General features: G+C 48.7%; 1 protein-coding gene across 1 annotated transcript in view; it reads right to left on the bottom strand.

Annotated features, from left to right (window-relative positions):
* enox1 (ecto-NOX disulfide-thiol exchanger 1) overlaps nt 1-18,336 on the bottom strand; it is a 46,401-nt gene that overhangs the window by 9,176 nt on the left and 18,889 nt on the right. The window contains 10 exon segments of the mRNA XM_062457076.1: nt 917-1,129; nt 4,144-4,213; nt 4,215-4,261; nt 4,264-4,377; nt 4,871-5,077; nt 5,549-5,555; nt 5,558-5,610; nt 5,613-5,714; nt 10,373-10,519; nt 10,602-10,788. Of these exon segments, the coding sequence (XP_062313060.1) occupies nt 917-1,129; nt 4,144-4,213; nt 4,215-4,261; nt 4,264-4,377; nt 4,871-5,077; nt 5,549-5,555; nt 5,558-5,610; nt 5,613-5,714; nt 10,373-10,519; nt 10,602-10,611 (970 nt within the window). The 5' untranslated portion in view covers nt 10,612-10,788.

The raw sequence follows: 18,336 nt of genomic DNA, 5'->3' as shown, positions 1-18,336 counted from the left end.
GCTGTTGTTTACACGTGGACCCGAAAGTCCCCTCAGTCTGCGTTGTGCATTCTTGTGCGGACGACGAGCCACAGGCCTGAGATGCCCCGTGTTGCTGTGGTGATGCTGCAGCCTACCTGTGAGTGAGGCAGACCACCTGATCCTCCCCTGCAGATCTCACACCGGAGCTCCAGACAGACAGACAGCTCCCAGGGGCACTGCACTGTACTTACCCAGCCAGAGCCCCCTCTCTCTGGGCTTGGACTACAGTCACCCTGACAGACGTATTTCTGGCTGGCTGGAGGCCTTACTGCACTAAAACCATATGCTGTACTGTATGTGCCAACTGTTCTATGCGGGTAGGAGATGTTAGTTTTGAATACAAAATGTATTTTAGCACCAATGTACAGTACGTGTTGTAGGAAGGAAGAAGCATCTAGGAATGGTGTCTAGATGTAGCCGATGGTGATCTAATCTGTATCTCAGCATGGGTAACCGTGGGGAACCGGATAATGGAGCCGATCACATGACACATGGGAAGACGGTTGTCATGGAGACGGGATAAGAACCTGCCCGCTGAGTAAATTCACTCGACGTCGTTTAGAAAGGCAAAACGTCGCCGCGACGACTCATGTCACGGTGTGCGTGTGGAGGGTACGCGAAGGGGGCTTCACGGAGACTAACGGGAGCTGGTCAGGTGTTGTGGGAGTGGAGGCGGAGGTGGGTCGTCAGAATCCCGCCGCAGGTGTGCTGGGTTACATAAGTATAGAGTCTACTGTCCTGTAAATATGTATTTACCCTGAGTGACTACAGCCGGCAGGTGTTCCGTTTGGATAAGTTAGAAGTTAATGTGTGTGTGTCTTTCTCACACTGGATGAGACAGGCTAACAGGTGTTCAGTGTTGCTAGGTTGTGTGTTCATGTGTGTGTGTCCTTACACTGGTTGAGTATAGCCAGAAGAGCGTTCTTGAACTTCTCCTTGGCCAGCTCCATCTCCTCCTCGTGTTGGGCCTTCTCGCTCATCAGCCTCCTCACGTGGCTATTGGCTGACTGGATCATGGAGTAGAAATGATTGGCTGATCGGCGGTTGACCTCGCCGCGGTCGATCCACGTGAAGAGGACCGCCGTGGCCTCGCTGAACTTGTGGTCATCTGAGGGAGGAGAGTGGGGATGAGGGGGATGAGAGGGAGCAGTAAGCACAGGGGCAGAACGGAGGAGAGTGTAGAGAGGGGGATGGAGAGGATGGATGGTAGGGAGAGGAAGATGAGAGGTGGAGTGGGGAAGAGGGAGGAGAAGGTTAAGGTTGAGATATTAGATGTTTCAGGATCTCTGAAGAGCAGTAAAGAAAAGCTATTTTTCTGTCTCTGAAGCAAACACAAACTCAGGAGTTCCAGGAGTAAAACACTTCTGAGCGCCCAGTCTCTGAAGAACATACTGTGGGCCGGACATGCAGTCAAACTGACTCCCATACACATCTCCAGAGCCTTTCCAAGAGGCACAGGTATGTTGCATAGATATTATCATTTGTTTTTATCGTCTGACATTATATTATTCTATAATTATGATACATACTTATTTGTATAAAATGTTCCTTGAAAACCTTTTTCACATAATTAAGTCAGTCAGTACTGCGTGTCTGGTACTAGCCAGTCAAAAGGTCTGGTGGTCCAGAGCTCCTAAACTCATTTAAATAAACTTTCAAATCACCTTTGGATATCATGTTGCATAATATCAGGTTATGTGAGTGGTTTGATAAGATGAAAATATGAATATAATATAAAATCAAACATAATCTTTTTTAAATAAAAAACATTTCAATAAAAACATTGGATTTGAGTCAGTTGGAGACTTACAATAGGATAAGCAGATGTTTTGTCTGAGTTAATATTGTCATGTGGACATAACTAAACTAGCACATGATGTCAGACAAACCAATCTCCGGCCATCTAGACGTCAACAAGATTCAACAATGGGCATACAATATCTGAAAATATTACGATGCAACCAACCTGTGCCTGTTGTGCATTGGCTCGTACCCACAGTTAGAGCAGATAGAAGCCAAACAGCATTTCTAACATGAATGGAAGCTTTTACTTGGAGCCTCTCCGTGAGACTTTCCTTGGTAATAGCCCTCTCTCAAAGGGCCTCTTTCAAGTGTATTTTTCACATTTGAATAATAATTGAAAAGAACAGTGAATTGGAAATCATTAAATGAGTTCAATACCTCGGCATCGCAACCTGCTCTGCTGTATAGCTGCAAACAATTTTCGGAGCGCAGTAGCAGGTCTATTGAGTAGAGTTAGGCATGTGCAGTCACAGTACAGTGGACACAGTGAATCAGAGCATCGCAGGGCAACACTAGGTAGAATGGGTTCAGTATTCCCCCAGACTTAGACATAAAACATGAATTGTAAACGCTTGGCTTCTGCTTATTTGTGGTGTCAGTTGGAAATGGTAAGGTCTACGTGCACGCATACCCACACTCATTCAGACATGTGCAAACACACAAACTCACATGCACCCCAGTGGTCTCAATGGTGGTCATTACCATCCTTTCATGGTACCAGTTGAAAGCTCAAGCCCTCTACTCTAACTACAGCAGAAAGACAGTAATGAGGTAATGAACATGATTCAAGTATTTACCCACCAGTCTCATTTGAAACATTATCCACAGGATGTTTGAATGGATATGATTACAAAAGCCCAAAAACCTTCCTAATGCCAGAAAACAGAACAGAAAACTGAGGCATCAAACAAAGGAGAGGAACAGCAAAACATTGAGAATAAATCAGATGAGGAAATTAAGAGAAAAGAAGAAAACAGAATCAGAGAGTAGGCGTAAAAAAAAAAATTGGACGACGGGAATTACGGTCCCGGAATCTCCTGCCTGTAGGATTTGATGAAGAGATCCAGGAGCGCTAGGCTCCAGGAGAAGACTGAGTGGCTGAGGAGGGCCGGAAGGGTGGAGAGACGGAGAGGGAGGAGGCGGGGTGGCCTCTGGCGAGCACCCAACGTGCCTTTACACTGACATGACACACCCCATCATGACACGCCTCATGCGGCGAGAGGAGGAGGAACAGCTGCCTCCCCCGTCTAGAGTCCTGCTCACAACTCCTGTAAGAGGGTGAGGGGTCCGCAGTGCCTCAGACCACAGCTGGGAGGGCGGGCCGGGGGGGGGGGGGGGTAAAGATACAGAGAGAAAGAGAGGGAGAGAGGGAGAGAGACCGAGGGAGAAACAGAAAGAGAAAAGAATAATAACTAAAGAGAGCGAGGGACGAAGAGAGCGAGAGAGAAAGAAAGAAAGAAAAAGAAAAGAAAAGGATAGAGAGGGGGGGGGGGGTGAGAGAGAAAGAGGGACAGAGAAGGGGCCACCTTCGCACGCAGACAGGAAGCTGTGCTGTGCTTGCTGATGAGCCAGAGGGGGCAGTGGAGTCAAAACCGCCCTTTTCACAACGGAGAACTCTGCAGAGGACAGAGGGATGAGAGTGACGGGAAAGGAGGAGTGGTGGTGACCTCCACCATCACACATCCCTCTCTCCCTCCGCGCCCCAGGCTGTCTTCAATCTTGTTCAATAAATAACAGCTTCTAACGTGGGCCCGCCGAAAGGGGAGAGGAGAGTTTTGCAGGCTCTAGCAGAGGATGCCTGGAAATCGATAGCTAATTAGCTGGAGCGATAAGAAAAACGAGACAATTGCATTTTCCCAATGTTACTGTTTTCATATCTAATCATGTCTGACACTTGCTGATGTCAATTTGACATGACGTCTACAGAGAGGTCGCTTTCACAGTTTAATTCAATCCACGGATAACAGGCGGTAAAGGTGTGTCAGCATTTGACTACTCATTTGACTACTCATGTTGAGAATTTGAATCAATCATTTTTCTTCTTCTACAAATTCATAGGTGGCATAGCATGCAGTTTGAAACATTGCAAAACACACACACACAAACGCAATACAGGGGAGCTAGGGTGGACACAGCTGGAGGTAGTAGTGGAAAGGTGACGCGGAAACACCCACACGAGAACACACACTTATCCCTCCCCAAAAAATCTCACAGGGGAGATGCAGCTTTAGACGACATTAGAGCAGCACTACTCCTGACCAGACCTCAAGTCCTGATTCCACAGGCTCCTAAAGACAACGTTCCTTTGGCACCGCCCACCTTTCAACCTCTCCGCCAGCATGGCTGCCTCGTGCTCGGAGAAGTGCATGATGGGAGGAGGCGAGGGCGGGTCGGAGGCGGTCGTCATGGATTTTGCGGCGGTGCCTCTCCTCCCTGCGAACAGCCTCTGTTTACACTCCCACTCGTACAGGTCATCCCGAGCCTGGGCGAAGTCCACGTGGATCCTCCCAGAGTCCTTCTTATCAGTGCTGGAGCCAATACGCATCCTGTACCCTGGAGGTGGAGGGAGGGTTGGTGGGGGTTCGACACAGGGGTCAAAAAGACAGTCATACACGGCACCAAGCACATACTGAACCGCAAGTCACAGACACACACGCACTCCCGCTCTTTGAGATTCACTCCACGCCGACTGCGAAATTCCGCACCACGATTTTGTTCGTATTTTTCTGCTGATCACAAAATGAAAGATTTGTATCCTTCTCCAGATACGGCAACAGCCCACATTATCATGCAGGCAGCTCAGCAGGTTAGACTCATTACTGGTAGTGAATGCTTATTCTCTTGGAAGAAATAACTGATGCTGGCTGTTAGTTTGAACAGCAGAACACATTTAACATCTCACATGTCTGTGTGTGTGAGTCGTGTGTAGAGTGTGTTGGGAGTGTGTCCATGTGGTCAGAGTGTGTTGGTATGTGTGAGTCTGTCGAGTCTGCCGGTGCGGGGGGGGGGGGGGGGGAGTTGTGTGAGTTTGAGGGGGTGTGTTCACCAGAGAGATAGAGGGCTTTGTCCACCATGAACTCCTCGCTGTAACGGATGTGGCAGAAGTTCTTCTTGCTCTTGCGTATGGCTATGATCTCTCCACACTGGTCAAACACCTCCCTGACGATCTCTTCGTTGGCGTTCTCAGGCAGTCCGCCCACAAACACAGTTTTACATCCCGGGGGGCGCTCACGTGTCGAAGGAGGGGGGAGGTCTGAGGAAACAAGCAGAGAGACGTCGAGTTCGACCCAGTGGGGCCATTAGATTAAGCAGTCATGTCTGAAACAACCATACCATTTTTATGATCATCCTACTCATTATCGTTAGATTGAGTAAAGATGAACGAAAGAAAATCCGATTCATTTGCCATGCATCAACGAAGCTCCATGTCTAATGGATTCCCTTGATTTTCTTCAGGGATCAATGAGATTTTGAGTAGGAAGCCCTATTAGAACACGCTGACAATAACACAATCTGAAGCAATAAACGACAAGGTTGGCACAACAGAAATAGATATACCATGTGTTGTGCTGGGGTCATAGATATGAGGCACAGCAATAAGACACACACTGTGTTTACACGTACTGTGGAAAGACATGCAGCACATTGAAACTGTTCTGATCCCTCATGTAAGCTACAAGCAATCCCCAGCCTGCAGAATCTGGATGGATTGTGGTGGTCTTACTGGGGTTCTGGGGAACAGGGTGCAGCTTTTGCAGTGGACGATCTCCTTAATGATGGGCATGTCGGGGGCACAGGCGGAGGGGGCACCAGGCTGATGCCCGCCATCATGGGGTTGATGGGGCCGATGAGGCCCAGGCCCGGGTCAAAGCCTTGGATACAGATCGAGTCTGGAGTGAGAAAGAGGAGAGGAGGACAAGAGAAGAGTCATAACCGTGCGAGTGTGAGGGAGGGGCAGAAGAAATGGTTGGAGAGAGACTTGAGTAGAGAGGGAGGAGAGGTGGGAGATGGGCTGGGGGATAAGGGAGGAAAGAAGAGTTTGGATGCACCGGGTGAGAGGGGTAGAGAAGGAGCCGGAGGGAGAAAGATCAAAGCCCTTGATACAGATGGAGAGGAGGAGATGGAGGGAAGAGAAAAGGTAGGCTAGGGAAGAGACGGGAGAAATGAAAGACTCGTGAAAGCCTTGGACAGAGATGTGTCTGGATGAGACAGGAAGCAAGGGAGGCGGGTGGTCAATAATCATCAGACGGATGAAAGCCCTAACCATAAATGGGAGTCTGGGCAAGAAAGAATGGCGAAGAAAGAACTATCGGTGTGGTGGAGAGGCGGGGAAAATCTCGGAGAAGAAATCACAACGGAACAAACACCAATCCAGCACACCCCGGCCTAACCTCAACATCACAGCTGCGTCGCCTTAAGTGCCGCCTTAAGTGCCGCCTTAAGTTGTTCTTCACCTGAGTCAGCAGCAAACGAAATTCAGCTTGACACAAATGCAACTTTTGTCACAGCCAGGCCGGCGCTTGAAAGGAGCGCCGTGTGAGCATGTGACTGATCTACGGGGTTCTGTTCCCCGGCAGTGTGACAGGAGAACGTTGACTCAAAGTGATTGGGCCTGGTGGGGACTAAGCCAGGAGTGGTGGGTACACTGTAACACAATAGGACAGGGTGGAAACCCACCCAACACATCGGGAGACACATGTCATCTCACGCAGTCAAGTTACGGAGTAATGCGCAAACACAAACACGCACGCACATACATTCACAGGCTTATCTAAATGACAACAGGAGTCATTTTCAAAAAAGATGGATTATTTGTCAGTGGCTTGTGGACAGTTATAGATTAGAATGCAGCATATGCTGTTGATATCCTGTCCAGAAACACAACATGAAGGTGGATTGATTGGTGGATTGATTAGGCTATATATCAAACCTTGTGAGTGATTTGTATTCATATGCGTACAGAAGTTAGACTGATTCCATGCAGAGGGAAGGGAATGAAAGACTAGAAACAGAGAGAGAGAGAGAGAGGAGAGAGAGAGAGCGAGAGAGAGCGAGAGCGAGAGCGAGAGAGGCTTAAATGTTTCTGTAAGAAGGAAAAAGGGAACACCGATTAGATTATCTATGGATCTCCTGAGTCACAATATGTGTAAACTGATATTCAGCAGATCTTTGGAAAACTCATTAAAGTGCAGAGTGTGATGGTTTTTGTTAACAGGTAAATTACACTTCCTAGTGCCCCGCATCCATCATCCTCTAATGTTGTTTGGGCTTTTTCTTCCTCTCTCCGTCTTCCTCCAAAGGAAAATGAAGGCCTGAAGCTTTCCTGGCCTCCAGCCCTGTTAGCTCTGCCAGAGACACAGTTCACACTTCTATTTGTCATGATTTAAGCAATTCTTTCCTCCCCTCTCTCCTCCACCTTTCTCCCTCTCCCTCGTTCCATGTTTTTCATTCTCTTTCTCTCTCTCTCTCTCTCTCTCTCTCTCTCTCTCTCTCTCTCTCTCTCTCTCTCTCTCTCTCTCTCTCTCTCTCTCTCTCTCTCTCATCTCTCTCTCTCTCTCTCTCTCTCTCTCTCTCTCTTTCTCTCGCTCCGCCTCTCTCTCTCTTTCTTTCCTCTCGGATACAATGAGGGCTGAATCTCCCTCTAGGAAACAGCTGGCTTTAATTACCACGAAGGTGAGATGTCATCAATCAGAGAAACTCCATAACCTCGTTACACACACACAGACCCACACAAAGACTTGCCCTGCACATTTTCCCTCCAATGTCTCAAATTTACAGTACCTGTACACTTTTCCTTCATCCAATTACTGTATTTCTCTCCCTCTCTCCTCTCCCTCTCCCTCTCCCTCCCCCTCCCCCTCTCCCTCCCCCTCTCCCCTCCCTCTCCCCTCCTCCTCTCCCTCCACCTCCCCCTCCACCTCCCCCTCTCCCATTTCCTGTACCATTTCTATCCGCTTCATCTCCCCGTGCCTACATCTCCATCTCCCTTTTACCTCTCTCTCTCTCCATACTTATTCTCCACAGATGTCTCTCTCTCTCTCTCTCTCTCTCTCCCCCCCCCCACTCTCTTCCACACTCCTGCTCTAGGGTCCTCCTCTTATCCATCTCTGTTCCCAGCTCATTAAAAACTGCTTTTCATCCGAGTTCTGAGTCTTTCTATGTGGGTGTCTGTCTGTCTTCAAGTCTCTGTCTGTCTCATATGCAAAGAGAGCCATGAATTATGAAATGAGAGGTTATAGGGCTGGCTCCAGTGCCTGTATCCTGCTACAGCACACACTACAAAGCAGCCATCCATGCCCTCATAGGGTAGATTTCATTCATACATATAGTCAGTATGAAACTACCACCTCTCCACAGAGCTAATTGTACGGTAACACCCAGTAGCGCCGGGTTCTGACGCCAATACCACCTGTGTTCAGAACTAATTAGAGGTTATGATTGGCCCGAAGTGTGTGTGCATCAACTCCATCAGTTTCAGCTGTTTAATGAGCTGTTTGTACAAGAGTTTCCTCTCACAAGAGGGAGAGAAACTTCAAGAAAGAGATATAAAGAGAGAAGGATGGAGTCCCTCCAGAGAGAGAGAGACCAGTGACTGACTGGACACGCTATAACCGTGCCACAGTACCATGATGACAATCTTGGAATTTCAAGAATCCACATCAGTGGTAATAGTATGATGTTGGTATATCATATATACGGTAATCAGATATATGGTAATATATGTTATGTGGTAGTGAAGAGTAAATTGTTCTCCTTTTATCCTCAAGACAAGCATGTTATTTGAAAATTACCCTTTAGAGTACATTCTTAAAGTGAAAACCACTTATGTAAATGACAAAGAAAAGGGATATCACTCTTCCAGCTCAATAATGGTCCATGTATACTAAAACTCTCTCTGTCACATCACAATAGACTTTCTTTCCTATTCAAGCAAGCTTTCCTGAGTTAAATCCGTGCATTTAGTAATTCAGGGGCTTGACACAACAGACTCCCAAATCTCCCTGTGTGCTCTGCTAATAAAGCTCACAATAATATCCTGACAATGACACCATCCTAGTAATGGGGAGAAGCTATGGATCATGCATAGGGCAGAGAACGTGTTTTCGTTGCATTTTCATATGTTTAAACATGAGTCTATAGGTTGATTTCATTTTGTTTAGCCTTGAACCATTTTCGTGAGTAGGACCTATATTTTGATTTGATCCAGATGCTGTGGGATATTCCACAGCTGAGTGGTTTTCCAGCCCTGTCTCTTTAACAGTTTCATTGGTCTGGGAAATCTCATATTGCTCATTCTCAAACAGTCAGCATTACTGTGAGTACTCTTAGTAATACTCTTTGAAGTGTTGTGTGTGTGTGCGTGTGTGTGTGTGTGTTTCCTCCAGTTTCCCAAAGTGTTTTCAAAATAGCATTCACTGTTTCTGTCTGTCTGTCTGTCTGTCTTCCTGGCTGTCTATTTGGTTGCCTGCCTATCTGCCAGTTTATATGCTGTAACAGTATATTGTAGCTGTAAATGTGTGTGATCTTGTGACTGTGTGTAAGAACCCAGAGAGATTCTGGAGGTCTGGAGACCTTTTCTTCCTCCCAGCTAGACTCTATTAACCCAGGGCTCCCTGCAGGACAGACAACCCCAGCCTGCTGAGTCATTTGTCAAGCCTGATCAAAACAAAAATAATTCAGACTCTTCTTTAACCTCCATCCTTGGTGGCTTTGCAGTCATATTTGTACTTATCAGAATTGCAGAATTTGAGCTAACAATCATTTTGTATTCTGGAGAAAAAGTGAAAAGTCATAAAAATCCCTTGATGTAGAAAATAGCATGCCAAGCTCATAACCTCTTAAATTATACAAGGTATTTAACGAGGACGTAAGGCACAGCAAAAGCCGTCCGGTCAACCCCTCACCCTGTTTCTGGGGGGGGGGGGGGGGGGGGGGGGGGGACAGTTAAAATCAACAGACAAGAACACAAAGAACTTCTCCCGTGCGTTTGCAGTCTGGTCTGCCCAGTCTGGCACTGCCCCGCTGCAGACAGCAGCTGCAGGCCAAGTACTCTGTTTACTGTGGACTGAACTATGGTCGGTAGAGGTGAGCTGCCCTGCCACTCCACTGCTGTTCAGCTATGAGCTACCATGCTCTTCTTTTGAAGACGTGCTATGGAGGCAGGAGTGGGATAGTGTAGAGGAGGGGCAGAGTGGGGAGGAGGAAGAGGAGGGGCAGAGTGGGGAGGAGGAAGAGGAGGGGCAGAGTGGGGAGGAGGAAGAGGAGGGGTAGAGTGGGGAGGAGGAAGAGGAGGGGTAGAGTGGGGAGGAGGAAGAGGAGGGGTAGAGTTGGCGAGGAGGGAGAGGAGGGGTAGAGTTGGGGAGGAGTGAGAGGAGGGGTAGAGTTGGGGAGGAGGGAGAGGAGGGGTAGAGTTGGGGAGGAGTGAGAGGAGGGGTAGAGTTGGGGAGGAGGGAGAGGAGGGGTAGAGTTGGGGAGGAGGGAGAGGAGGGGAGGGGGAAGAGAGGAAGAAGAGGAGGGGTAGAGTCGAGAAGCCCAGCGTCTCTTGTACCTGATACCAGCTGCTGGCTGGTGAGGCCCATGGGTACGATGCCCAGGTTGTTCATGGCCGTGGCCCAGGCGCCGTGGTCGCCATGGGAAACAGGCATACCGAGGTGGCCTGGATGTTCACCGCCGAGGTGGCCTAAGCCATCCGCTGCTGGAAGGAGACAAAGAGGGGCTTACACTCTGAACACAGTGTGTTAGCGTGCACATGTGTGTGTGTGTGTGCAGTGACATACCGCTAGCCATAGCAGGTGTGCTGTGCTCCTGTGTCTTCTCTCCTCTTCTCTCATCAGATTCCCACCTCCCTCAGGGTGTGGGACACCGCTCATGGACGAAGGGATGGAGAGAGGGATGGATGGAGAGATGGATGGACTGCAGACGCCTTTGTGGTTAGAGGTTGAATTCCATCACCGTGAACACGGCCTGGGAAGAGACAGAAGAAGCCGTTTAGTGATGCATCACGGTATGAACCTTAACCTGCTCTGACCTGAGACAGCCGCACACATCCCCCAGCTAGGAGGTCCAGGGAACCACAGCCAGACCAGACACTAGCCGTGGCCCACCCAGCAGACATTACATCAGTCAGCCAACCTGCCTTTGAACTGTGTACTAGTGGAGGCTGTTCTGGTGCTCCATGCAGACACACAGACACATGCATTCAGTACAATATAGTACAGACACACATCCATACAGTACAGACACACATCCATACAGTACAGACACACATTGAAAGACAGTACAACCATAGAGCCACACAGTACAGTCTCTGGGCAGTAACCAAGCCAGCTTAATCATAACCACTACCAGCTAAACGCTGCAGCACGACAAACAAATGCACAAGCAGACACACACAATTGCACAAACATTCACTCAAACAAATGCCCAAATGCACACACACACACATGCAGGCACGTAAAGTCCCGGGAAAGACCAAGGGAGGAAATGAGAGCACCGAAACCAAAGTAACCACCATGCTTTGCTTTTGACAGAGTAATGGCTTTGATTCATTGTGTTCCCTCTCTATAAGCCACGTCAGCTTTCAGAAGCTTTTTCGTCCACTTGATTCCACATTTAGTCATTTAGCAGACGCTCTTATCCAGAGCGACTTACAGTAAGTACAGGGACATTCCCCCCGAGGCAAGTAGGGTGAAGTGCCTTGCCCGAGGACACAACGTCATTTGGCACGGCCGTGAATCGAACTGGCAACCTTCAGATTACCTCACCGCTCAGCCACCTGACTCCCTATAATTCCATTTCACACCGAAAAAACACACACACGCACACACGTACACACTCGAAACAAACCCCCCGCTGACCTATAGCAGACGTCTATCAGCACCCCTTGAAATGTCTCCAGGGAGTTGTTACGGTGACCTGACCTTTGATATGTTGACCCAGTCCTGTCCTACCTCTCTCCCCACAACCGTCTCTCCGCAAAACATCTCTTATGGTGTCATTACGACGAATCCCTTGAAACAGTTATGCAGGAATGTGAGCCCAGACCTGTAGTCTTTCGAAAGCTGGTATGGCTGACTGGCCAACACTGTGTTGAAGCCCCTCTTGACAGCAGCAGATCAGGTGATCAGTATGCAAGGCCAGTCTGTCTTCATGGAGCAAGACCACTCTGCTGTAATCATCATTATTCAAATCTGACACCAGGAAATCAGCTTAGCCCCACAACACAATCTCTGCTTAACTGAGACGCAATTATATCAATATATTTTCATTAAGAAGTACATCGGTTCAAATTGCTCTGGGATGCTTTCCTTTAGAGAAGAGAATGGCTATTTTTACATTGAGGACTGACGTTGTAAAAAGACCTGTGTGTGTGTGTGTGTGTCTTTGTAAAAAAAACAGCAGGATAAGAATCACCTCAGTCTGCAAACACATTAGTGTTGCCTGAGGCAGATTCCAACCTGGCGTTTTATTGTTTATATCTGATGCACGTCACACACTCTGTGTGCCACTGACGAGGATAATAGCATGTGCATGTGTTATGTGTACACACATACATGGAGCGAACAGGAAACAATCAGTCATTCACATACTTGTATGACGGTGATCCATCGGCAGCATAATCCCAGCAGTCACACAAAGTTGAACAGAATTGCACACACACACACACCTCCTTATCCATACACAATCATATATCTAATGGACCCGAATATTTATCCTTCTCCACACTACACACACACACACACTCTGAAAACACTCAGTCATGTGTCATCAGCTATTCTCTTTACCTCGGCCCACGCTCACTCTTCCTATCTGTCTCTCTCCCTCTCTCTCCCCAGGAGGTTCTGTACCTGTGTGCTGTGGAGTAGGAGCTAATGTAGCATCACAAACATGGAGATGAACATCTCCCCCCTGCTTTCAATCCCTCCATTTTTCCTGCCTCTCTCTCTCTCTTTCCCTCTCCCTCTCTCTCTTTCACTCTCTCTCTCTCTCTCTCTCTCTCTCTCTCTCTCTCTCTCTCTCTCTCTCTCTCTCTCTCTCTCTCTCTCTCTCTCCTCCCCAGCTTGCTGAATTTGATGGAGCAGCTTACCCTCATGACAAGTGACAGCGCTGGTTTTTCTTTCACCCCTTTCAATCTTCCCCTCCCCTCCCCCCGCTCGCTCCGTCCCTCCATATTTCTTCGCAACACATTACCCGCCAGTCCTCTCCCTTCCCACCACACATGGTTTCGTCCTCGCCCGAGCGATCCACCATCTTCCCGCTTCTCCCTCCCCAGTCTCCTCGTCTCGATGGCGGGGCAGTCCGCAGATACCCCCCTACCCCCCCCCCCCCCCCGCAGAGCACTTCTGCTCACTTTCACACGCCATGAAATATTCACGCCGCACCGCGTGTCCTCTCCATAATTCAAGAGCTCACTTGACATCGCTAAATGATTCACGAGGACCGTCGCTCTGCTCGAGCACTGAGGGGGCACCCTTCTTCGGACACACACGGGTGGGGGGGGCGGTGGTCGGGAGAGGGGGGTGATGGGGGGGGGGGGGAGCGGGAAGGATAGGGTGGGGGTGTCGTGTGACAGAGATGGGTGACCCTGTCCAAGTAACACGTCGACAAGGACTCTGATTAACAGCCAATCAGATTGTAGCATGGGCTTCAGGGAAGCCACTGACCAGTACTGACGACTGAGGCGCGTGGCTGAGAGCATGACCAGGTCGACACAGGAGGACAGTGAGGGATATAAATCTGTTCCACACATGTGGGTCATCCTGATTAGTCCCAAATGGGGAGCAGGATATCCACAATAACCATGGAGGAACATCAATAAATCAGAATCAAAATAATCGGATTCTCACTCATTTGAAACAGATTTGACTTCCTCTGAGCCGGTAATCTGCGTCGTGGATCACATGGTTCCACGGGCTCGGGAGAATCCAGCTGTCTCTTTGGAATGTTCACACATTCTTTTTGGTCATCAAAGACAATCCCCTGCCTCATTGTACATCACCAGTGATAGTGAGTGATATCTCGTGCATGAACCAGAATCAGGCAGTGATTCTGAAGACAAGGCCTCCCTTGGGCTCTTTTGGTTTCTAAACGTGATGTCATGCCTCATTCCTCTGTGTATATTCTTCCGATTTAGTGGTATATGTGTACCACTGCAGGTTGTGTCGGGGATAGGATGATACACAAGCCTGCTGGAGTGCTGTGAGATGAAGAGCGCTATTGAAAACCGCTAACCCCTAGCCTGCCTCTCTGTGGTGTGGCGTGTGCCTGAACACACAGGGAGCAGGTGACAGGCCTTGGGAGCCTTCAGATGGTTCACTTCCCTTTATCACCCTGGTGACATCCTGTCATCGTCATACGCGATGGCGATGCACCTCATGATCTTAGCTCAGGTAGAGCATAGACATGCAATATACACACACACACACACACACAGACACACAGGCACACAATCTCATACGGAATAGCTACTCCCGACATACTTACACGCCATGTCACACAGCAATTTGAGCAGATGAATATTGTATAAACCCCTGTGTATCATGCTATCTGGCTAGCACACCCAGAGGACGGTGTAGGAGGAGTTTTAGAAAGCGTCATCAATATTCATGACACATAATAACATTATCTGTGTCTAAGGAGTCACTCCCAGCCTTAAGGACTTGAGAGAAACTCACTCCAGGGCGGTGTATAGTAGCCAACAGTAAAGCTACGTAGCACAGACAGACGCACGTATAGATGAGATATATTAGACAGACAGACAGATAGATATAAAGTATACTGTAGCATGGCGTCTTGCATAGGGATGATTACGTAAGAAATATGAATGAAAGGCTTAGACACTTAAGCCCACCTTAAGTACTGTCTGTTCTGAAGCGTAAGGGAGGCTGAGAGGCTAGGAGGCTGGGAGGCTGAGAGGCTGGGAGGCTGAGAGGCTGGGAGGCTGAGAGGCTGGGAGGCTGAGAGGCTGGGAGGCTGAGAGGCTGGGAGGCTGGGAGGCTGGGAGGCTGAGAGGCTGGGAGGCTGGGAGGCTGGGAGGCTGAGAGGCTGGGAGGCTGGGAGGCTGAGAGGCTGGGAGGCTGAGAGGCTGGGAGGCTGGGAGGCTGGGAGGCTGAGAGGCTGGGAGGCTGAGAGGCTAGGAAGCTGAGAGGCTGGGAGGCTGAGAGGCTGGGAGGCTGGGAGGCTGGGAGGCTGAGAGGCTGAGAGTCTGGGAGGCTGGGAGGCTGGGAGGCTGAGAGGCTGGGAGGCTGGGAGGCTGTCAGCCAAGGGAAGGTTCTCCTGTACCCTTCAGCATAGAGACAGGGTCACAGCCAGGAGATCAGTCACTGCTCACTGCAAATTACTCCTAATACAGCCTTTAGAAAAGCCCCATTAACCACTCTAAGAAAGACACACATAAAGAGAGAAGAGAGACAGAGAGGAAGGAAGGGGAGGGAGAGAGAGAGAGTAAGAGTGAGAGTGAGAAATCTGCGGAGAATAAGTATGGAACTGGAGCCAAGATTAACTTAATCCCATTTACACCATCAGCAGAGTATTGTGGGGGAACTTGATCCCTCCTCCGGATAGAAGTGGAAGATTATGAAATTCAAAAATACTGTACGTCTACAAAAACTAATCAACTAACCAAAAGCTTTCGTTTAAATTTACATTATTCCTAATTCCATCACAGTGGAGATGAAAACAGCTGGATGGAGAATGAGACATGTGGACAGTCTGTTATTGTGTGGCCTGTTTGGGTTTTCCTCTCCAGCCATAATCAGTTGATCAGGTTACACTGGTGTGGCAGAAATCCTAATTAACAACTGCCTAAACTTAGCTGCAGTAGAACGCATGGCATCAGTGCCTTTCAGATGTGGAGGCTCTCCTCAAAACCAGCAATTAGAGGCTGATTCGGAAGTCAGCTCTGTGTACGGCGGAGGGAGGAAGGCTGCAGCAAAACAACTATTTGCCGTCCTCCTGCAGACTCCCTGGTCATGCTGTGCTCTTTTCCCGTCTAGCTTTCTTGTCCTGCGCTTCTTTCGTCTTGTTTGTTTCTCTGCCTTTCTTTTCTGCTTACAGCCCGCCCTCCCTCCTTGACACGCTCCCCTCTTATCCCGTTTCACCCTCTCTTTTGCTCCCTCCCTCCATCCCAACCTCCCACCCTCTCCCTTCCCCTCTTCCTCCATCTCCAGACCTCCTGCAGTCTCCCGGCCTCAGCAGTCAGTGTGGAGTCTCTGTAGAACTGTAGAACCTGAATCTTCTTTCCGGGGAAAGAAGATTCAGGAATGGAGAATAGCCTCCAGCCACAGCGACACCCAGCTCTGATGTGATCACGAGCCTGTCTTCTGTACTCTGCAGCCCTCAAACACACACGCGCACACATGCGTACACAACATGTTCTATACACACGCTCAGTGGAGTGCAAAACAGCAGAAAGAAAAAAAGAAAATGTTCACCCGGGGTGGTGACCTTCTTCACAGAAACACACATGCACATTTGAACGCACGCAAACACACAGATGCATCCGAATGAAAATTGCACAGACAGTATATACTTAAGAATGCCAAAACGCTTCCTGAGGGTGTGTGTGCGCATGTGCACATGTAGGTGTGTGTATGTCTGCAGGAGCTTGAATTGACATTGATTTTCTTACCCTGAGTGAATTTGTATGTAAAATCGGTTGTAAATACCAACAACAGCAGCAGTAGTCGCCTGTCTCCACCAGTGTGTGTGTGCTATTCAGAACACACTGCTTGTCTCCATTACAACCCTGTGCTCTTTACCATCCGAATCAATCCACCATGGCTTGCTTAATATTCAAGCAACGCTATTAGCAGCTCCGTGGTTAGTGTTTCAGATCCATTTAATCCACTTAGGGCATGCAAGGTTGGGGAGAGGAGGAGGCCAGGGGAGAGAGGGGGTCAATAACGTTGGCAGTTTGTGAAAAGTGCTCGGTGGGAAAACATGAGAAGCCTCATGTGGCCATGCTAATGTGAATTACAACCCAGAGTCTCAAACCTGGCAACCCCATCTCTCTGGGTCATGTTGATGTTTGTATTTGCATGTCATGTAAAGACAACAAGCAAATTGTTGCCTTATTCATCATCCTTGACTGGGATGTGAATGGGCTGGCAGGGGAGGTCAAATCTATGCTGGATGGAGGAGGAGCAGTTGCTGTTACTAATACTGTTTGCTTCCTAGTATAAACTTCACTCTAGTCTAACGGGAAACACTTAGAGAAGCCCACATGGAACACACAAACTGTTCACACACACACACACACACTAACAACCATACCTGCACATACACATGCAGGCATGCAAATACACATAGACACATGTCATATACACACACACACACACACACACACACACACACACACACACACACACACATACATACATACATACATACATACATACATACATACATACATACATACATACATACATACATACATACATACATACATACACAGAACCAGTGATGCCCAAAGGGAAGTGTGTGTCACAGCAGTGTGTTTGATTCGATCATCATGTTGAGTGACAGTACAGACCACAGTGGGCCTGGAGGCAGGTTGGCTCACACTGTTCTATAACACAAACACACACAAGCACACACAAAAACACCTCACACATGCACACAATAACACACAGTACACTTCCGAAAAAACAGACACACACAAACATACACACAGACAGACACACGTACACAAACACACACACATCACACAGGGATAGCAGGGAGGTGCCAGAGTGTAGTACTGAGTGGAATGGGATGGATCTTTGTCTACAGGAACAGCACAGTCCCACACTGCAGCAGTGTCTCTCCACACCACCTGACTCAGATCACACATCACCCTCATCTGTCATACAACTCTACCCTGACTAATTGCTGTGTGTCTGTGTGTGTGTGTATGCGTATGCCCTTTCCTCTTGTAATGAAGACTGATGGGCCAGATTGTGTCTCGAGATGGGCAACACAACGCTCTGTTGGTAAACACAAGGCACCTCACTACCTGTTTCTCTCTCTCTATCTCTAAATCTCTCTCTCTCTTTGTCTCTCTCTCTCTCTCTCTTTGTCTCTCTCTCTCTCTGTCTCTCTCTCTCTCGCTCTCTCTCCATGGCCACTTATCGCATACATTTCACCCTCCTCTCCCCCTCTCCATCTGTTGGGTCCATGCCTCTCTTCCTGCTTGTCAGATCAGAGATACGTGTCCACAGTCTCAGTCCATCAAGCTGCTAACGACGGCCTGATTCCTCCCAATGGAACGGGCTCCATTCTTCCTGGAACCCCCCACTCCCCATATACCTCACCCTCGCACCTCACCTCGCTACCTCACCTGCTGTACCGGACCCCTGACCCCCCTGCCCCATCTGCCAGGCCTGGACTCTCTCAGAAAGAGGGAGAGACAGGGGGGTCTATGTCAGAGGGAATATGGTGCCGAACAGTGTGAAGTAGTAGACCAAGAATTGAGAGACATTTTTTTTTCGTCAATTTTGAGTACATTTCAGAGTGGCCTGTGTGTGCGTGCAG

This window comes from Osmerus eperlanus, chromosome 3 (genome assembly GCF_963692335.1).
Source record: "Osmerus eperlanus chromosome 3, fOsmEpe2.1, whole genome shotgun sequence".
Lineage (NCBI taxonomy): Eukaryota > Metazoa > Chordata > Actinopteri > Osmeriformes > Osmeridae > Osmerus > Osmerus eperlanus.
This window is presented reverse-complemented; position numbering and strand designations above follow the sequence as displayed.